The sequence below is a fragment of the Melampsora larici-populina genome (assembly GCF_000204055.1).
Source record: "Melampsora larici-populina 98AG31 unplaced genomic scaffold MELLAscaffold_8, whole genome shotgun sequence".
NCBI lineage: Eukaryota > Fungi > Basidiomycota > Pucciniomycetes > Pucciniales > Melampsoraceae > Melampsora > Melampsora laricis-populina.
In genome coordinates this window covers 1,026,418-1,048,108 of record NW_006768772.1, presented here as the reverse complement: position 1 = coordinate 1,048,108, position 21,691 = coordinate 1,026,418, and the positions used below count along the sequence as shown (strand labels likewise).

The 21,691-nt window shown below is 36.3% G+C and overlaps 5 protein-coding genes across 5 annotated transcripts; 2 read left to right on the top strand and 3 right to left on the bottom strand.

Annotated features, from left to right (window-relative positions):
* Nucleotides 1-2,809: 2,809 nt before the first annotated feature.
* Nucleotides 2,810-4,103, bottom strand: MELLADRAFT_52005 (uncharacterized protein; the record flags this gene model as incomplete). Its single annotated transcript, XM_007407091.1, has 7 exons — nucleotides 2,810-2,899; nucleotides 2,984-3,052; nucleotides 3,130-3,190; nucleotides 3,235-3,236; nucleotides 3,285-3,400; nucleotides 3,466-3,819; nucleotides 4,076-4,103. The coding sequence occupies 7 exons, from the start codon at nucleotides 4,101-4,103 to the stop codon at nucleotides 2,810-2,812; spliced, it is 720 nt and encodes a 239-aa protein (XP_007407153.1).
* Nucleotides 4,104-7,143: 3,040 nt separating this feature from the next.
* On the bottom strand, nucleotides 7,144-7,606 carry MELLADRAFT_95888 (uncharacterized protein; the record flags this gene model as incomplete). The annotated part of the gene is made up of 3 exons (XM_007407090.1): nucleotides 7,144-7,402; nucleotides 7,502-7,523; nucleotides 7,564-7,606. 3 exons carry the CDS (start codon nucleotides 7,604-7,606, stop codon nucleotides 7,144-7,146), a joined length of 324 nt encoding a protein of 107 aa, XP_007407152.1.
* Nucleotides 7,607-15,296: 7,690 nt separating this feature from the next.
* On the top strand, nucleotides 15,297-17,320 carry MELLADRAFT_104118 (uncharacterized protein; the record flags this gene model as incomplete). Its single annotated transcript, XM_007407247.1, has 11 exons — nucleotides 15,297-15,350; nucleotides 15,438-15,535; nucleotides 15,711-15,727; nucleotides 15,805-15,886; nucleotides 15,947-16,121; nucleotides 16,213-16,446; nucleotides 16,486-16,532; nucleotides 16,626-16,702; nucleotides 16,831-16,981; nucleotides 17,047-17,114; nucleotides 17,226-17,320. 11 exons carry the CDS (start codon nucleotides 15,297-15,299, stop codon nucleotides 17,318-17,320), a joined length of 1,098 nt encoding a protein of 365 aa, XP_007407309.1.
* A 987-nt stretch (nucleotides 17,321-18,307) lies between these two features.
* MELLADRAFT_74376 (uncharacterized protein) lies at nucleotides 18,308-20,012 on the top strand (the record flags this gene model as incomplete). The annotated part of the gene is made up of 8 exons (XM_007407248.1): nucleotides 18,308-18,414; nucleotides 18,505-18,639; nucleotides 18,718-18,813; nucleotides 18,901-18,990; nucleotides 19,079-19,129; nucleotides 19,230-19,290; nucleotides 19,407-19,540; nucleotides 19,609-20,012. The coding sequence occupies 8 exons, from the start codon at nucleotides 18,356-18,358 to the stop codon at nucleotides 19,664-19,666; spliced, it is 684 nt and encodes a 227-aa protein (XP_007407310.1).
* A 1,063-nt stretch (nucleotides 20,013-21,075) lies between these two features.
* Nucleotides 21,076-21,616, bottom strand: MELLADRAFT_34393 (uncharacterized protein; the record flags this gene model as incomplete). The annotated part of the gene is made up of 4 exons (XM_007407089.1): nucleotides 21,076-21,128; nucleotides 21,203-21,296; nucleotides 21,408-21,464; nucleotides 21,539-21,616. Coding segments are annotated over 4 exons (282 nt in total), but the record flags the coding sequence as incomplete, so codon positions are not given.
* Nucleotides 21,617-21,691: the final 75 nt, after the last annotated feature.

The window sequence follows — 21,691 nt, the reverse complement described above, 5'->3', positions numbered from 1 at the left end:
CTTTTGATCCTAATTGCTTTTGATGAATCTAAACAGATAGACCAAATTTTGTCCTAGTTCTCACACTCTAAGGGCACGTTCACTTAAGGAATTTCTGACCAGAAATCACATTCCGTAAATTTTTTAATGCAAAAATGTAACATGCCCCACCAAATAGACATTTTAAATTTTGCAGAATGTGATTTCTCACCAGAATTTGCTTAAGTGAACGCGCCCAAGGCTAAGGGCAGAATTCCAAGAAACAAAATGGAAGTCTTGCAATGACCTGGCGGTCAGGAGAGGCCTTTGAATTACCCAAATTTCTACTTTTCCCCTACCATACTCATTAGACCTGGCATCCGTACCTTGTATTCCCAAATCTCAAGGAGCACACTTCCAGGCATACAATCCTTAGCCATCACAGAAAGAAAATGTTATCTTAGGTGGAACAATTATCACATCAACATCAACATGATCTGCTGTCTAAAATCAAGTTATGACACACTCAACTCTCAGTCTGAGTCAAAGAAATCAGTCCAAAAACAAAGACTACCATATACACGTATGGTTGGTTTGCTTCGTGGATTCTGGATCACAGCAGCTCAAAAAACAAACTAATCACTTGTTAGTTTCTCAATAATGTTCAATAATCTGCTTCGCCCAAATCAAAATCAAGGGTATTTTGGACTGGTTGAATTACCAAGTGATGAGATGGCAATCAATTCCCATCAAGCATGCAATGGGTAAGTAATGAGTTTGGAAACATATACATACTGGTGATACATCACTCACACATTCTTTATTGATATTTTCATTATCTTAAGATACAAAGATATCTTGACTCATATGATATCATCAACTTCCTCAAGATCAATCTCATTCAACATAACCACACTAGTTCACACCACCCTCAATAAAATGGATTTGTTGAAAGGTTAACCCAAAACCTAATCCCAACAATTTAGAAATTTGTCTCACCAAAATCTCAAGATAAATGGGATGAATTCCTTGAACAACCCTCATTTGGCTACTGTGTGTCCAAGAACACAGCACTAGGAAAAACATCTTATTTCCTAGTGCATGGTATAGAAGCCAGACTACCTCATAATCCCTTATTCTTTGGTCTCATTCCTCCCATCTCAACTTAGGGAGTGGAACTAATCTATAGAAAACATAACTTAGATACAAAACAACTCAACAGTGCTGAACAAGAAGCTATCAAATCTACCAATGAGAAACCTGACAGATGTGCCACCCAGTCTGAAGAAACTTATGTTGAACAAAATTTCAATAAGGTGACCTTGTCCTACAAATATTTGAGGACTACCCTCCAAAACTTCATGCTCAATGGGGTGGCCCTTTTTTATACAAGAAAATCATCCAAATGGATGTTGTGTCCTCATGAGTTCTGAAGACCATTCCCTCCAACTCCCAACCAACCAAGAGCACTTACAACATTACAGCTCTTTTGAGAAAAATGCTGCCTGCTTGTGTTTTTTCATTTTTTAGGGTTACACTAAAAATCACTCACCTGGATTCTAGATAAGAGCTGCAGTCAACTTATTCGAGGGTGCAATGATTGTGAAAAAGTTTAGCACATCATTGACTGAAGCAACTCTATGTAGAATCCAGGTCAGTAATTTTTAGTGCAACCTTCAAAAAATTCAAGAATAAAAAACACAGGACAGCATTTTTTCTCAAATCAGCTGTATAGAGGAGGGAGACCCCAATAACTTTTTCTACACTTCCGCAAATGTTAAAAGATGCAATAAGTGGAAGCTGCAGTGCAGAGAAATAATAAGCTACAACAGTTGAAAATTGTCCTCTTGTTTCTCACTTTGTAATTATTTTGTTCATCTTTGTTTTTCTTATAACTGACTTGTATCAGTATAATGGATATATGTATTTCTCATTATTCTCTGTGTTTCACTTTCTATCTTGTATCTCAAATATTTCTTCTCAAGTACAGTGCTATGAACTAAAGAAGGGATGATTTGAAACCTCTAAACCCAGGTTTCTTGAAGTGGTAAACCACCATACAATTCATGTCACATACCTGTTTGATTTACTTGTTTCCTTGTATATTATATCAATATCTTTTGATATCATTTTACAGTTCTAACTTCCCTGTTTTTTATGCTGATTCTGGCCATTGTGTGCTCTTATCTTTTAGTCTAGAGAACGGTTTTCACTGTGAAAGTATTTCCTAGAAAAGGTGAGCCTTCTGTTGCTTTGATTCATCCTCAGCTTTCTCTTGACTCAAACTTGTGCCAGTACCTGTTTTGTATAAACCATTTGCCTTATGATAATTTGAGTCCTCTATTCTTGCATTATAAGACTTTACCCAATCTTATACTTTGATATTTTCAATACCTAGTAGATCCTCAATGTCTGGCTCAGCCTCTATTAATTGATGTCTTTTTTGCATGTAGTGAAAATTATTTAATGGGCCATTTGAATTTCATTTGAGTTTGCCAAACTTTACCCAACAATATGATAATTGGTGAGTATGGCTTTATGAAACCAGGTGGTCACACTCTCATTCAATTGAGTTGCATGATCATCATATTAAGTCTTCAGTATTGAATCTTTCATCATAAAACTTGACCATCCCATCCAACATGGAGTAGAAAGATCTTGAGAGGATTCCACCTGTGTTTCAGACTCTTATATCACACCACATCACGAGTTCATCTCCAACACACTACTTTTTGGTTGTTCTCTGAGGGTTACCTGAGGAAGTCCGGGAGGGAGCACAACAAAAAAGTGGTTGCAAGGGTGATGATAAGTGAAGATCACATCCACGGGGTACGCAATCCTGGAATTGAACTTATTTTGTGGAGACCATCAGATGAGTCTTGAACCAACTGATAATTTCCTCTGTTGATTCTTCAAATGCCTTCGTTTCTAATGGATTGTCCTATATATTTTGATGTACATTCCATCAGACTTCATCCCCTTACAAGTGGGAGTTACAATATTAAAACTAATCAGTAACACATACCAGATCAGCCCGAGACCCAAACCCATGTACCACGCCGGCGTAATAGTTGTGCTTGTACCCAGGTTTGTACTGTTTGGTTGGATGTATTGACAAGATTGGTGAGTTTGCTAATGTTTGTGAGTTTCATGTACAGGGTTACGACTTACTTTGCCATCTCCCAAGATTTTGTCGGTCAACTTTTGGAATTCAATTGGGAAGTGACTATCACTGCGACAAGAAGCAAATCAATTGTTAGATGATATGAATGTGACAGCTAAAAAGGCCAACTCAATGTTTCACAAGAGTTAATCATGAGCAGAACATGACTGGATTCCAAGAGTTTCTCAATGTCTTTGGGATTTTCTAGAAGACTAGGATGACTAGTAGCTCCAACCTTCAACGCATTCTCTTGAGCAAGGTTGAAGACATATTTACCACCTAAGTACGGAACAGAATCAGCATATGTTGACTCTTGAATTAAATGTATCAAGATTCAACCTCACCAAAGCAGTATCCAACAGCCGCGAAGTCCGTGAACCTTTTGGGATTGAGAGCCTCCATGACTTTGTTCAACAAGGCCCTCGTTTGCTCTGGGCCATGGTTTACTAACCAACCTGGAAGCAAAAAATTCCCTTTCAGAGCAGCCTCTGGAACAGGGTCTCCATTCAAATAATCAATCAGATAGGCTGATACGCCAACTCTTTTTGCAAGTTGATTGGTGATCAATTGAATATTCTTGAGCTCCACTCCGAACACGTCAGAAAGTACCAAGATTGTCTTGTGAGGGTGAGCGTCAGAGGGTGTGAAGCTGTAAACTTTCACCTTGTTGATTGTCTCGAATTTTCGGAGAGCTTTACCTGTACGTTGACATCCAGTTGAGTGAGTATTAAACACGTCAAAGGGTGTGGCTCAAGGACCGGACCGTCTTACCCTCATGAATCACCCCTTCACCCGTCGAGTCCATAGACATAGGTGGGATCGATCACACATAAGTATCACACAAGAAAGAAAGCACACTCGTTAACAAAATGTGCCTGACACTGAGAATCAAGATGGTACATGGGTACAGATTCTTCTTCTCTATCAAAAGTTCAAAGAAAGACTAAAGCCTACCACTCAAGCACTGGTCATCGCAAGCCATTATATTGATGATTCTAGATTTCTCGTGAGGAAGTTTTGAGTGTTGGTTTGTTTGATGCCAATTGAGAATTAGGTGGTGGGATCGATTGCACCTGTCCTGTTTAAGCCTGGTCTGAAATGCACGTGATAAATGTTGTCCGACTGCGTAGGTTGAGGAAGTGGGGAGGCAAAAAAAAGCTCTGCCCCAACGGTGAGCATCAGAAGTGCCGTGCAATTTTCTAGCGGCTAGAAATTGCTAATCACATACACGCAGCCTTGTGTTTTCTCCATCAAGTCACACGCTTCGCAAGTTCCAGACCACAACGGAGTGGAACCATACCGCTCGCGCCCACAAGCTCAATCAATATGCCTGATTTCTTCATGGTTGGCGCTATATTAACCGAGTGGATCAAAATTATGACAAATGTTAGAGAAAATGATAAAATGGAAAATTGAAATTTTGTATGCAGATATCCGTAACGAGTGACAAGAATGACAATTATTTGTCAATTAAAAGTTCCGCCAACGAAATCAGATGATGGATCATGGATCATTCAATTTCAGGAATGGGTCTCTTTTCAATGCTAGCACATCTGATACTCCATCATTTCCGTATCATTGCAACATGGGCTTCATCTGTTGTGTATTTCTAAGTCACCAGTTTCAGTCTCAAGTCTAGTCTTGATATCTTAGATTCTACAATTTCGTCAGTTGAGTTGTTTTTCGATTGTTTCTTCACATCCACCCACACAAAGAAATAAAAAAAGAGAAAAAAAAGAAGATAATCAGATGAACAAGAATAATGTCATAAAAAGTATAGATTTAATTAAGTAGTCATATATTTATCTTTATAGAAAGAGTTTAGTTAATTCTTGTAATATTTTTCATATTAATGTTTTTCTTTACTATAATAACATATCTTCATTGACACTGTTACTTACGCCTGTATGGTTGATAAATCAATTTTTATCCAATTTCTTACTTTCTTGATATCAAGTAATGACGGTATCATGAAAAGATTTTCCTTTTTTTTCAAATTTGTAAAAGTTATTTATAATCGTCATGTAAATCAATCAAGTCGGAGAAATATTAGTGGTACACAAACATTACAACCCATTCGAAAAACCCATTTAAGAAAAAATATAAAAATCCATTCAAAAATATATTTTTTTGAACAGAAAATTCCAGAGGGACCCAATTTATTTTTCTGTTCAAAAAAATAATTTTTTAAATGGGTTTTTCTATTTTTTCTCAAATGGGTTTTTCAAATGGGTTGTAATGTTTGTGTACCACTATTGTAGTGTCTTTTTATGTTCGCTTATTTGTACATGGCCTCTGGTCTCCCCATAAGAGTTTTTTATTTTGTTAAGATTGTTAGGTGCTCGATTGTTTTTTTCTTTCATCCGGTTTCAAACCATGTTGATAACCACCGATTGTAGATAAACCATGCAACATGTTCCATTGTTCTATAAAAATGATGAGGATCAGTCTATTCATAAAGATATATGGAACCTGGTTTTATTCATTTTATGGACACTTAGGCCGCGTTCACTCAAGTGCTTTTTGGTGAAAATTTGCATTCTTGAATGTTGAGAAATTGCATTCTGTGAAATGCGTTTGATTTCTTATTTACAAGCATTCTAGAAATCACAGAATGCTTCTAAAAAGACTTTTTTCATCGCTTTTCAAGAATGCACTACAAGTGCATTCTTATCGATTGAAATCACATTCTGTGATCGCTTTTCTTTTCTTTATCCTTTTTTCAGTTTTGAACAAGTCACCATTCACCGTACGGAATTCATCAAAACTTGACCAAGTCACTGTTCACCGTACGGAATCCCACACACTCCTCAAAGCCAACTTCCGCCACCCCCACAGACCATCACTACCCTTTTCATTTCATTATGAATCGGCCCAACAACTCAACTTGACTTTTCAACTTTTGCTCCTCAAGACTCGCCTCAAACAACACCTCAATCAATTTCAACACCGCTGCACTCGATCTCACTGCAATCTTGTCTGGACCATTTCTGAGTTGCTTGGGTTGGTTTAAATGCATCTAGTACGTCGTATTTTCCTATCTCTTTTCAGAATGATGCTGATGAGGTTGCTTTTTTTATTTGATCACCTGTTTTCTAATAACTCTAGACAACTTTTGCTTCCACCCATCCTTATCTATTCATCGTTCGACCTAAATTGTTGTGTGGTATTGTGTCTCAACTTCTGTTTGACAGAATCTGTAAGTACGTTCTTATCTAAGGTTTCTTCTTAAGATCAAGTTTCTGGTGTGTTTGTATTAACTATCATCGATGAAATAGACAAGTACTCGGCCTTTCTCCTGTCATCATCTTCATCTCAATCTTGTCAATCAAAGCCAATCTTTACTAATCTTGCCTTTCTGATGTTAGATTGAATTATGGTGTTACTATGGATTAGGATACTGTTCTATGCTGAGTAGCTTATTGATGCAAGGGTCTTCTCTTGAAGGGATTTTGAGTCTTATGTTTATTGTATTCTTTATTCGTGAAATGTGTATTTGTGTATGCTTTTCATTTTTCTGACTCAAAAATGAAAAGCGTACGGATGTGAGTAGTTCATAAAGCGAGAGATGCCAAAAGTAAGATTGAGGTGTCAAATGGGATCATAGAAAAGTGATCACATGATCGCTTCACTTTTCTATGATCGTGTGCTTAATGGTCATTTAAGCAAACACTTTATTGCTTTTTTTTTCACAAATTCTCACAAAATGTGAAAATTCAGATTTTTGAAAGAAAACACTTTTCTACATGTAGAAAAGTGCTCAAGAAGAATGCAATTTCTTGAAATCCAGCTTAAGTGAACGCGGCCTTACTTTATCACAAGGTCTAATTCCATCAAAGATGAATGAAACTACAATCTGTTTCCAACCTTCACCTGTTTTCTTTCCATCTTCACCACCACCTTTACCATTCCAAAATTTAGAACTAGATCTACAAATATCACAAATTTGTAGAAGAAAGACAAGAAGATAAGTTTAGAAAAGATCACAAGATTTATGTTTGGAAGTGATATCTTGTTTGAAGTTAAAGAAAACTCACATTCATCATCACACCCTGTATATTTCTTGTAAACAAAATTTTATATTTGTTATAATGAGTTACTACAATTAACAATTCCGTTTCACAATTGTCTTTTGCGCTTCTTGATTTCCAACCATTCATCGGAGTGAAATCATCGGGATCACAGGTGGCTGCTGTATATCTTAAATGTGCGGATTCTGTACTATCACCTGCTTGTTGTTTATGTTTTTGTTTTACAGAGTTTGAAATTGCTCTTGGTACACTAATGATTCAATGTGATTTATCCAAAGAAATTGAATCAAAGAATACTCAGAAAATGGACTTGGAGATTGGAGGGAATTGCAGAAATTGTGTGACTTACGGATAAATTCCTGGATGGAGATCTGCCGGTAGAAGATGGATAGGGTGGATTATGTGAATGACAAGAAGGTGGTTGTGATGGATTATAAGATTGTTGATAGGACATCTAATTTTAGTGAGGTGTTGATGTGAATGAATGTGATTGTAAGATTAATTAGGGTGTGTTCACTTAAGCAGACTAGCACAATTGGGCGGCAGGCGCCGCACTTGTCAAGGGAGGTCAAATTCCATCAATTTGCAAAGAATAGGGGATGCTATGCTGCCTTGTATCTTACCCAAGACGGAAAGCTCTGTTGGGGCAGTTAAATGGATGAAAATTCAGGAAACTCTATTTCATAATCTAAAGTTTATCACATGATATAGTATGCGTAACAGAGAGCTATTCTAAGTATATCAAATGGTCAGGGCAACTCAAATTAAACCAAGGCTATCTGAGAGAGGACTGTTAGATCTTTGCTCCTGGCAGCAAGAAACAGGATGGGGATGTGCCAGGCCGGGGTATTGAGTTCATGCTGCTTGTGAGTTCTAATGTTCTGAGATCAAGGAGTGGGAGGAATGGTGGACATTTTGAACAAAGTCAATGTTGCATACCTGTGGGGTGGGGATATCTTGTTCCTAATCCTAACACCCTAACCCCTAATAGTTTCAGTACCAGGTTATTTTGTCATAGTATACTCATGCTCTATTTTGTTTATCATTATAGGAGTACATAGTCAAGAAGTAATACACATACAAACAGCTGTCTATGACAACACAACAACAGTAAAAAAATATAGGGGTGGTTTCCTTAAGCTTTGCCAATCAATAAAGTGAAATCCACACTGATCATATACCAAGCCTTTGCAATACACTTGTCAGATAGATATTTGTCTAACCTACCTCAGGTCCTTATTGTATTCCCTTTGTGCTGTCTTTCTGTTATTTCATCCAACAATTCTAATTCCAATCCTTCATATCTATGCTCCTTTTCTGGATCAATCTGATGTTTGCAATCACAATTTGTGTAGGATGTCAAGCATGTATATTTCTACGTTTTGTTTTATAATATGATGAGTGGATGGTACTGAAACCTTGATGGTAATTACTTTCATTTGTTTTGGCATCTTCTCATTTCATGAATTGAATGAAATTCTATGTTATTGACTCACTGAAAGTCTTAACAAAAGGTAGATGAAAGGATTAAGTACAGCATACTTTTGCTTGGTATCTTTTCATATCAAAGTGATACCACTTGAGGGTGATTGTAGATTTATGACAAAGAGAACTGGTAAGGTGGAGTTCATTTGATTGATTCAAATGACAATTGAGATTTAATTGTTTATCTTACTGATTGATTCAAACATTCAATTACTTGTTCTGACAACAAGTTTTTTGAAACATTCCTCTGGTTGAAAACCATCTTCAAGCTGGTCAAATATACTTTGTGAAGCAATTATCCCAATGTTTTTAAGGCAAAAAAGCAATGACAGAAATCAAGACAGGCGAGTAATGAATATGGCCAAAACCTGGGTCTGGGTATCTGAGTACACAATTCAACTGTGGTGTCTGACGTGTTCAAGCCATTCCAGCAGACAAACCAACTGACAATCTTGAAGGGCTTTCCAGCATCCCAGTCCCACAGATGCTCTGTCAAGTATCTGTTGGATCTTTGGTTCTGGAGCACACCTTGGAACTGAGCCGCTCCTAAAACTGTGTGTTTTTTGGAGCTTGCAAACAAATCTCATTAAACCATCCAAAATGTTACGTATCTGAAGGCTCACATAAGTAGTATTGAACATTCCAAGTACAGTCTCAGGTGTGTTAAGCAGTAAATCATCCAGAACTGTAACATATTTGGAGGCCCACATTGGCAGTATCACACATTACAAGTACAACCTCAGGTGTGTTAAACTCATAAATATCCAGATGTTTGGTTCCTTGATCATTTTCATTAGGCATCAAGACAAATTCAAGTTTGCCAGGTTGATCAATAACTTAGGCTTGATTTCTACATTGATCTACTTGGGTGTGTCTACCTACTGGTATTGGAGAAGTCCAACCTGGTACATCTTTTGGAATTTGTGTACATGGAATTGCTTCACAAAAAACTGGTCAATTCGGAATATGTCAGATTTTTACATCTGTTGATCTATAAATCAATCAATATTGACTTATGGTTTAACTTTCTTGGGTTTACTTACAACCACATTTTCTTCAATCTGAATTCATTTACTGTGGCTTTATCTGGTGCTGTCTTTTTGACTCCTACTCACTGGGAAGATGCAGTATTTCTCCCAAGTGAAAAATGATTGACCTGAAGGACAAACAAAATTGAAAAACATGGAATTCTGCATTCATTTTGCATGCACATTAAGACTGCATTTTTCTGCATTGATGCTGCATTTTTCTGCATTAATGGTGCATTTTTCTGCATTAACACAGCATTTTTAATCATTTTTGACATTAATTTTAATCATTTAGCATAGTGGAAAAATACTACATCTGTGCAGTGTACTGCAGGTTTGACAATAGCTTTGGCTGCTCACATTATGAATTGATGAACTGGTTTGACTTGATTGTGCGTATATACCTCATAATACTCAATTGGTACATCTACACATGTTCTAAGTAAAAAAAGTTAAAAGGTGAGATTTTCAAAATTCTGAGTTAGATTATGAGAAACTCTTTCTATCAAAAAATAGTCAGATCAGAACATCATTAATATACCAAACAGGGCCTTAATATCCAGGCCACTCCACCATTGCTTGGTTGCTTTTGATAACAAATTTCTCAAGTTTGAAGGAAAAGCTTCAAGTTTTTGAATGGGAATGATTTGGTTAGGATTGTAGATTTTATTGTGTCTTTGGTTATGAATTTATAGGAAATCATACCAATTAATTTATTGTTATCAAACAAAAAGCAAGAATACAAACAATACTTTGCTAAAACAATAGAAATCTGGTTTATGAAGAATTGATGAACTTAACTTATATCACTTATAAAATGTTTGGTATCCAATTGAATATCAATCCAAACAGATTTTCCAACCAAGCCTTAACACAATCTAATTCTAAACAGATATGAAGTTCATCATTCCAGTGATTAATAAAACTTGCATTTTCTTCATTTTCATTCTCAACTCAAAGTGATTTAGTCGGGTTTTTTCATTCTGCTCAAAATTATAGGCAAAAACAATTGTTGGATTCTAGATTTAAATCTAGACTTAACTCTTTTTCCTGATCTATTTGAACAAAGATACTACAAAGGAAAAAATAAAACCATCTCACTCAAAATACTCTTTCCCTTTTCAAAATAATCAACAAAAAATTTACCACAGAAGCAGTTTTACCAATCACACAAATCCCACATGTTCTTTTACTACCTTGAACAATATCTAATAAACTAAAGAAAGAGGTCAGCAATCAAGTTGATCAAATCTATCGAATTCTTTAAAGACAATTACCAGAGATTTAAATACCAAACATTGATACCTACTTTGTCTATTGGTACTTCAAGTAAATGAATTAATTTTTTTTAAAAAAAAATGTACATATCCAATCTTGTCCATCTTCTATTATCATTGATTCTTCTTGGTTTCCATCTTCTTCTTCTAAGCGTTAACTTTGAATTCTATTGGTGTTTGAGGCTATGATGAAGTGTCTTAACATTTCTCTTAATGCTAATAAGAAAGAACAACATTGCTAACCACCATACATGCAGGATCCAAAGCAGAGTTGTGTGTGATTTTTGAAGTGAATCATTAGAATGAGCTTGAAGTGAGATTGAAGTGAGATGTTGGATGAGTAAAAGAATTAGCAAATCATTTGAATTTGATTGATCAATTTCCAAGTCTATTGAAGATGATGATGAAATCGAGTCAGGAATAGAAGGGAATGAAGGTAATGTAGTTGAAATTAGTTTGAGTTCAAGCGATGCTATTGAAGCCTTTAAGAGCTGAAGAAGATAAAGGTCTGCTTGGTAATGGAGATTGAATTGGAAGAAAAGATTGATTTGATGGCTTACTGATTAAAGCTGGATTTTGATTATGAGTAGTTTGACTCGATTTTTGAACATCACGATTAGACTCTTCATGAATTGTTTAATTCTTGATCGTTGTAGTATTTAAAGCTCAACAAGAGCTTTACAACACCTAAGAAGGGATAATCTACTACGTGTAACATAGTAGAAGGTGCCTAAAGACTGCCTTCTTCAAAGAAATCAGCGCAGGGGCACTTGCTGACCACTTTATGATAACAGAGAAATAGATAAAGCACCAGAGAAAATAAAGCAATACTGTTGTAAGTATTATTCCCAGATTTTAAGCGCAAAAAAAAGTCACACACTATGTTTATTACTAGCAATACTGTTGTAAGTATTATTCCCAATTTGACTTGTAGTCTTTAACACACGTAAATAAATTTCTCCTTGCTTTGAAGGGGCGGATTTAAGTGATCTTAGTACAAATATAGTAAATAAATGATGATTTATAACACTACAACAAAGGTATAAGATGCAGAAAAGGGCGCTACAATCCTAAAATCATCAATGAGTACTTATATCCACATGTAACAACTTTTAAAACAGTCAACAGCTTCAAAAACTAATCAAATCCGCCTAAATAACCCTAAAAACCATGTAATGACGCAATGTAATGATCTTGTTACTAATGTATGATGTAATTTTCACAGCCAAAAGTGATCAATGACGCAATAATATGATGTACAGCACTTTTTATGATGAATACAGGTGATTTTTTCCTTGTAAACTAGCTGAAAACCAATTTTTGAGATTACAAATTTTTTCAGATGTGCTTCAAATTTTGATTACTAAAGTGCATCTTGTAGCCCACGTGTTACTGATCATTTCTGACACCTACATAAACTACTTCTGATGAGTGATGAGTAAGATATTGAGTTGTGAAGTTAAGGTTTTTGGTGTTACATGTTGACTTGTGACTGTAAATTCGAGATTCACACCAATTTCTTATTTGCCTTATACCTTTTTACATACACCTCCGCTACTAATGATTTAAAGATTGTACATTATGTAATCCCCTCTTCTGCGTTGAATGAGCCATCTATCAATCTATTCTGACGTCAATGGACATATGTAATTAGCTGAAAACCTCCATTTTCCACGAATTTCACCCATTTTCTCCACTTTTCACAGCTGCTACTCTCTTTTTCTTGCTCATGTAATATGACATCATCTTCTATAACCTTAAAAATCCCGGAAAATCCTCTTGGCAACCTTAATTTCCACTACTACCACCATTACATATGTAAACTACACGCATAACCCTTGTTTACCAACTTCGAAAAAGTACCTTTCTGCTAATAACTTCTGTTTTCCCTTATCAACCTAGAAGATTAAAATTGTTACTGTATAATAAACTGTTGTTCTTTCATATTCTCACCTCATAAAACCCATAACTTAATTATAAATAAGCTAAAAACCATTTTCCAACTTTTACACCTATATTTTTGAATTTTTCTTATCTTTTCTTTTTCTGTCTTTTTGTAATAACTTTGTAAGTAAACTATGTTGATCTTAATAATAATTTTGAAATAAGATGACATAATAATGATCTAATAAGTATACATAAGCCTCTAAGAGCTTCAATTGATCTGAAAACCTGAATTTCGAATTCTCTGCTATATTGAAGTTTGCTAATAAATTGGTAAAGTAAAGATGATTAATTTTCTTGCTTGATATCATAAATAGATCACCACATCGTCTTTCTTGATTCAACTTTTGTCATGAACCGAGCCCAATCCAATCAAACAATCATTGTCTTATCCTCTTTGATGTCTAATTTGATGAGGTAGTAAAGCTTGGATGAATGTTGATGGACATGTGAAGCTAAAAATCAAGAAACCAGAAATAATCAAGAAGAAAGTTAGCTAGTACTGAATCAAAGAGTTGAAAAGGAGATACGATAGCAGACTCACCAGAGCAAAATGAAGTTCCAAGCAAAGAGAGATGAAGTTCGTTGAGCCAGATCATTTGATATCTCAGTTGAGGGTAACTCAAAACTTGGGTTAGATTTGGATTTTATAGATAGCGTTCTGGATGTTCAATTCATCGTGTTCTGATAGTTGTAAGATCTGTGATGAAAGACAAAAGGGCAACAGACTTTATTAGGTTTCTGGTGATCATAATGTCAAATGCTTTATCAGTGCTCAAGATAAGAACATTCAATTGTTGTTGAAGAAATTGTGGTTAGAAAGCACACCGTTTGAATAAATTGTGTTTGATGGTTACCCTGGTTGTATGAGATGTGATTTATAACGTAATCCAAGATTTACATGAGTTTTGGACATTAAGTCTGAAATGGTAGGTTGCTAGGGAGGTTTTGTCCAGTTTTGTTTGAATTGATGGTTCTCTGTTAATTAGGGTGTTCAAACCTCAAAATCAATTCATGCAAGTTTTGTGCAAGTTCTGTGCAAGATATGAATGTTTCATTTTTGGATTAAAAAATTCACAGAATGTGATTTCTGGTCAGAATTCCCTTAAGTGAACGTGCCCTTAGAGTGGGGTTGTCAAAAAAATTACTGTGCAAGATTAGTGCAAAAAATCTTGCACGGATCTTGCACGGATCTTGCACGTCGGTCTTGCACATTTCTTGCACAGGTTTGAACACCCTAAATATGTATGAATGATTCTGGGGAGAAATCACATTCTGCAAGATTTAAAGTGTCTATTTGGTGGTGCATGTTTCATTTTTGGATTAAAAAATTCACAGAATGTGATTTCTGGTCAGAATTCCCTTAAGTGAACGTGCCCTTAGAGTGTGAGAACTAGGATGAAATTTGGTCTATCTGTTTAGATTCATCAAAAGCAATTAGGATCGAAAGGATCAGGAGGTTGGTGTAGTGTTTGATAGCTTATTTTTGATACAAAATTGAAAGATTAACATAAACCTAAATGGCGAGGGGGGTTGTTCAAATGATAGTGATCATGAGGTGAAGGGTTCAGTCAGAAGGCGACTCAGACAACATCATCATGACAAAAAAAATTGAATGGTAAATTCTGGTACCCAACTTCCAATCGATCGATGGACTGATTGCTTCAAGTAGTTTCGACGGATAAGAAGGATTCATGACGACGTTCCTTGTGACGATACCTCCGATGGGTCTTTGACGAAGAACGTTGGCTCATCGTAATACATAAAACTCCGGATAAAAAATGGACTCAAATCTACTCAAATACTGAATCGGTAACAAGCTTGATGAACGACTGCTTAACCAGTTCTAATGTGTTTTATCAAAGTGGAATGATCAGAAACAAAATGACGACAGAGGCCTCCTCGATGGCCTCATTCATATCCTCATACAAACAGAATAAGCATCGCGCTGCTTCACTCACTTCTTACCGACTCACTCCATCTTGAAACCCCGCATTCCGCTAGTCGTGCATAAGATTGCACTTTCCCTGGCACAGTCCCATATCATGGGATCCATCCAACCCATCAGGATATGCCTCAGATTTTGGGACCTAATCTTTTTCTGCTCAAGTATCCAGGTCGTCCTGGCACAGCTCGCTTACCCCAACACCAAAGTAACCAGTCTCAAAGGCTCAAAAAATCCTGTGAATGCCACCTTGTTAGAGGCACGTACTAGCTGTGTCAAGCGACCTTTGAACAAACAACTCTGGACCGATCTAGACCTCAATGAATACCTTGAAGATTATACCGGTGGCTCCACTCTATCGTTGGTTGTATATTTGGAATCGGATACACTTTTCGATCTTCTCTTCACAAGAACGGCAAACCAAAACTTGACGAGCCCGATGTCTTACAGGCTTACGCAAACTCTATGAACGTTACCAATTTGGCATGCGGAATCGGGCGGTCGTGTGATGTAGGACAAGTGAGTGTAATCTACACCACCTCACAGACCCTAGATAGTAAGCTACACTTCATCTCATCACTGCCTTACAATTGGTTATTCCTCTAGTTGTGCAGTGGAGCACAAGCTCCGGCATGGTATATTCTGGTAGCAACCCAGAATTGGAATGATCTCATGAATTCAATTTACACATCCATCGCATTTGCGTGAGTCTTTAAAAAAACTCCACCACCCAATCTTTTCAGTCACACTAATTGTTGTGAAAACTCCAGAGTCGGACGCGTGCAGGGTTAGTCTCATAACCAAATGTGTACCACACTTAATGCCTCAAACCCGCCTGAGATATGAATCTGATCTTTGGTTGTCCATCCGCCCTACTAGAGATAGCTCCTGCAATGGTACGTTTGAGTCGAAATATGATTCATGGACGTCCTTATCCATGGCACACTTATAAACTTACGCTTCTTTTACGCAGGTCACAGATCTGAGCCCACCACGAAGCGCCACAATAATCAAAACTGCCACGTAAAATTACCTCTATCAACTTCAAGTTTAGCGTATGTTTGACTTAAAGAAGAAACAACTGATGGTGTGCATCTATATATTTTTCTATGAAGCCTTATTGGAGTATTAGCTTCGAGTACAGGAATCGTACCTGGTTGGGTCTTTCCCGGTTGTGGAATATGGGTATATTTAACTATCCAAGGATTTCTATACACTACAGTTTCGGAGATCGGACTTTGGCAAAATACGATGCGTGATCCTCCAGATGTGATTAGCGGTTATACAAAGGTATGTATGTATATAAACTCTCTAGCCTTCATATTCGTTATCTTCCGTAACTCATGATCACCTCTTTGGTCTACTGGATACCTATGTATAGTGGGCAGATTTTTCTTGGACATTGTCAATGATGCAAGATCGTACACAACAGATGATTGCAAACTACACCCTTGGAGTCTTACAAGCTGGTATAAGTACACAAAAGGGGATGTATGGCGCTTTACAGAATGGTGCATTTTTGGAAGCGCCATTGAGTCCTCCAGAATCAGAAGCCTTGAACGCATACGAACGGGTTGTTACATTACGGCTTCTCTCGGCTGTATTGAAATCTCAGGTTTGCCAGTTTTTTGGTTTAATGAAAATGACTGTCTAGAGTCAAACTGACGAGATATGCAGAGTATTTTTATCCTTCGAGGAAGTGTAAGTGATTTCTATTTCAAGACGATGAGCATTCCTTTGGAACACGATAGATTGTCTCTGATACCTTCATGACACTACTTTTTCCACTTAAAGGATCCCTGTAATCATTCAGGACCTAACGGGGCTTTTGATGGTCCATCAGTTTTGTCTTACTGCGACAATACCGGAATGTAGGCCACCTCCCTCTTCGCTAACTAAGTGAAAGGCCGTGTTAATTGAGAATGACACTATTTACTGAAATGTCGGTTTCTTTTGCATCCCCTTCCAACCAAAAATTTGATCAGAATGATGAATATAGTACAAGCAGATGGAACTAAAACGATCAAGAAATTCTTTGGTAGTTCAAAAATCGCTACCAAGTACGGTTTCACACCAGAATTCTTGACCACAGCGGCCTGGAACTGTCAGAAGAAGTACGGAAAGTACGAGTATGATCCATATGCTGAAGCGTAGGTTATCGTTTTTCTTCATATAATGCGATACCCATAGTAATACTGATCCTACATTTCTACAGGGGTTTACCACTAGATATTAACACGGAGTGTATCTTTAATCTCCCGGTCTGCGATTGTACAGAACAAGGTGGGTTTGAATTATCTTTCTTTCTATCATTTCCATCTAAATAAATAAAAGACTCAAAATAACGTTTGTTCTGATCTTGGATCTATCTTTGTTCATCATCTTGGTATGTAGTGGTCAAAGAAGCGCGGGAAAGAGGGGTCCGGACAGCAAAGGCGTGTCAGGATGCTGGGGTCCCAATCTATGCTCCCAAATCTCATCCAAGATGAACAAAGACGCTTTATGAGCAATGAGGCTATACACTCCTATGAGATATCAAAATAGGTGCTTCATAGCACATCTCCAGGAGGATAGGCCGAGTAACAGGGTCCAAGGAAGGAAAGCTTCAAAGTTTGATCAGCTTGCCCTCGAATTTGAAAGAATGTCAAGAGTTGGGTTTGATGGTCTATTGAACATAAGACTCACTAGAAAAGAGTTCCATCACGGGTCAATACTTTTGATCCTACTAATTTCCTCATATGACTTTTGTTATCTGATTAGTTTCATGGAGATAAGTGATTGAAGGAACAATCTACAATTGACTTTATTGGAATTATGGTTTAGACTCTAAAGAATCTCCATATTCCGAAGTTGACGGAAGCGTTCTAAATATTTTGAAAAAATAGTTTCATGAGACTTTGGACAGATTTGTCTTTGTATTATATTAGGAAGGATTATTGTCGAAGTGCTGCAATGCAAGATATCTTATCATCATCACAATGTAGTTTGTGGCTATTTCATTGGAACTACTTCCAAAGTCGCCTGCCACGAAATACCAACAGGGTATTCCATGAAGTCAGATTAAATATCATATGATATCATGGACTCTTTATGGACTAAACCAGAGAATCGAAAACACTTGACCAAAAAGTGGTCATAAGTGATATCATTATCAGGTCTTCTCAGCTGGTATCAACCCAACCCATGTGTTTGGAGCTGTCTGCAATACCTTCTGATCCCAAACGTGGGCCTCTCCTTCTACGAATTTCTGCACATGTGTATGAGACAAAGATAATTTGAAGGAATTCATGATTTCTTGCTCCTCCTCCTCCTCAATCCTTTCTTTCTTAAAACATTGCGGCTCCCAATACAAATTCAGTTCGAAATTCCAATCTCAGACCGTACATAATTATACACACCCAGGGCCGGGTTTTGTCACATACAATACATATCAGTTAGAAATGAATCCAGGTGTCGCTGGTCTACCACCGGATCACATTCTTCGTCAAAGATACTTCGCAGGTACCTTCAACAGACCTTTCCACATGAATCCTTCTTATCCATCCGAACTACTTGAAGCAATCGGTCCATCGATCGATTGGAAGTTGAGTACCAGAACCTACCATTTACTTTTTTTTGGTCATGTTTTTATCTGAGTTGTCTTCATTAACTTTTGATGGGTTTTTTTAAATAGATATGAGATGAGAAGAGAAGCACAAGAAGTCTTACCTTCAGTTTTCGTTGGACCTTACCAAGCTTCCAAAGATCTAAACGCTTTAACAAGCTCATCGATTACTCATATATGTTGTATATCCGAAAACCGCGAATCGTTAAGTCAAACTCCTTTCGAAGACCATCAACAAAACATTCCAATCTTTTTAACCTACCTATTTTCTTTTTGGAACAGTCACTTACTTAAACCTAGGTTCCCTCGTCAATTTCAGTACTGTGTACTTGATATTAGAGATGCAACAGATCAAAACTTGATTTCAATTTTCCCTGAGTAAGTAAAAAATCTCATCAAGTCCGGAAGATTCTCTAAAGTCAGGTCAAATCCTTAACAGTTTTCTCTTTCAATATCTTTATCTAGAGCTTTGCGATTCATAAATGGATGTGTCAATTCAGGTGGAAAAGTCTTGGTACATTGCGGGGATGGATTAAGCAGATCACCAGCTGTGGCGTTCGTCATGAATCTTTTCATTTCTTTTTAGTGATCATCTAATAAAAAAATTCTCGTTTTTATTAATGGTCGACAATTGTAAAAACAGAACTGCTTATGCTATGTCAAGATATAAAATGACATCTGAAGATGCATTCCAGTGAAGTTCATTCTCTTCTCTCTCTTCTCTCTTTTCTTTGCTTCAAGATTTTCTAATTCGAGACTCTGACATTTTTTGGTTCCAACACATTAACTTTTAGGTTTATTCAAAGTCGACGGTTCTGTGCATCTCCAAATCTAGGTTTCTTACGTCAATTAGATGTAAGTATTATCGAATTTAATTTCCTTTCCAAACATGAAAAAAATTACAAAAAAAGCTCGAATGCTCACAAATGACAAATCTGTATAAATATTTACTTGGATATTACAAAAAAAAGGCATACGATTTTATTTGTCAAGCCGAAAGGTCTTTTCCAAATTCGATACCAGACTCTAATGATTTACGAAGAAAACGTTCGGATTCGATTGATGAGATTCATAACTCTACTCTTGGACAACCATCGAGACAAACGTATGTGATTTAGAAATATCTTTTTGTATCATTATTATCACACTGATGATGAGTCATTCGATTCAAAGGCAAATTGATCCAGATGCTCATCAAAGGGTACCAGCCTGGGGAGGAGTAAATCGTTGAAGAACCTCTCTCTCTATCCGCTATCTCAGATTACAATCATCATCTCTAAAAAAACAGGAAACCGAATAGAGATGTAGCGCGAGACAAATCTTAAGTCTTCGCAATCCGATCCTAACAATAACTCACAAAGAAACCATAAATGAACTCTAGGATACTAAACTAAGAAACCTCCCAAAAACAAAACACGCACAATCTTTCTCATCCTCTTGTCTTCCATCTTCACAGTTATATTTGTTGTATAAGTGATTTTGAGCTATTGATAAACTGTTGTGTCAGTGAGAACCGATTTCTTTTTTGGTGTCGAGATGGAATATAAACATTCCCTAAACGATCTCGGCACTTATTTAAATTCATTGGAGTTTTCTGAGACCACTACTCTTCTTTTATCTCCAACTAAACGCTGGGTACTGAATGATATATGGATCTTGTGTCTTCGATATAAATTTCTTGGAAGAGAGTGCCTGCTCTGCATACCACTTTCCTTTTTCATTGAACAATGATCTTTTGATGAGCGCACTCCAATTATATGGATAGATAAATTGTTGTGCATGTAGAAACTCTCCAATTGTTTCTATTGGTAATATCCAGTTTAGTAGGGAACAAAACTTATACAAGTCTAGTCCATGTTTTTTTAAATCTTAGATGAACCTCCTCTAGATCTTTATGATTTAAAACAAGATTCTCTTATCTAGCTTTCCTACCATCTCGTCTCACCCGACCTCCTTTGTTGAGCTCCAGAATATTAGAGAGAACAACTTCCAGCTGGTTTAAGGGTGTGTTCGAATTAAGCCTAATTTCTGGTCAGAAATTACATCCTACAAAATTTGAGTATGGTTCAGTTTTTGCATTTTATAGAATGTAAAGATCTGTGTCTAGATTCTAGAAATTGCTTTAAGTGAAGACAACCCTTGAAAGTCTATGCTCAAGATTGGATTAGGAGGTCTTCTTGAGATCTTGAAATACTTCAAATTGTAAAACCTTTAATCAGAATCAATGGAATTTTCAAAAATCTTATAAATTGAATTTCATTGGTTATATATATGTTTTTTTATAATTCATCAATCATACTTTCCCTTCTAACAAAACAAATCAACTTTACCAAAAACAAAAAGAAGAACGAAATCGAAGTATATGAACATAAAATGAATTTAAATATTCACTAGAAAAGAAATAGCTTTAGATTGGTAAAAAAGAAATAGAAACTCTGTTGTTTATTTGATGAATAGGAAGGAAAAAAGTCAAAGATGATTTAGAAAAAAAAGAAGAGATATAAAAAACCAAGAAATCAATGAAATAATGAAAACTCAATGTCTCCACCTAAGAAAAAAAACCATTCAAATATCAATCAAAAATCGAATGAAAATCTTATTAAAAGTAAACCAAATCAATTCATAAAAAATTCAAAAGACTCACAACCAAGTCAAAACAAAAACCCAAAAGACGATAATCAAAAACAACATCCCTATTTTTGCAAAAAAAAACCGAAACCCTCAATGATTAAATCAAGAAAAAGAGATCAAGATGATGATGATGTACAATACCACCATCTACCCGTTTGTCTTTCTGACATCTTATTCATTTTTTTAAATGTACCGGATAAAAGACCCGTAGCTTCAAAAAACGAATCATTCTACAAAAAACCAAAAAGAATCCCAAAGACAAAGATGCCCCCCAAGAAAAAAAAAAATCAAGAATCAGTATGAAATTGGGTTTAGAGAAAAACAGAAAGACAAATGAATACCATCTTTGACATGAGTTTAGACGAATCTTTAACTTCTGTACCAATATTAATTGAAATCTATTTCCAACCATTCCCAACCCAAATCAATCCAAAACCCTGAAGCTATTTTATTTCAAAAAGATCAACTCAACTTCTTTTAATAATTTAACTTTTGCAGATAAACCTTCAAAGTCATGATCGTTTTGGGATTCCAAAGATTCGATAGATTTATACGAAGAATAATTTGTAGTTGTAGTTGGATTTGAATTACTTGAAAAGAGAGCAGATCTATCTCTATTTGGATC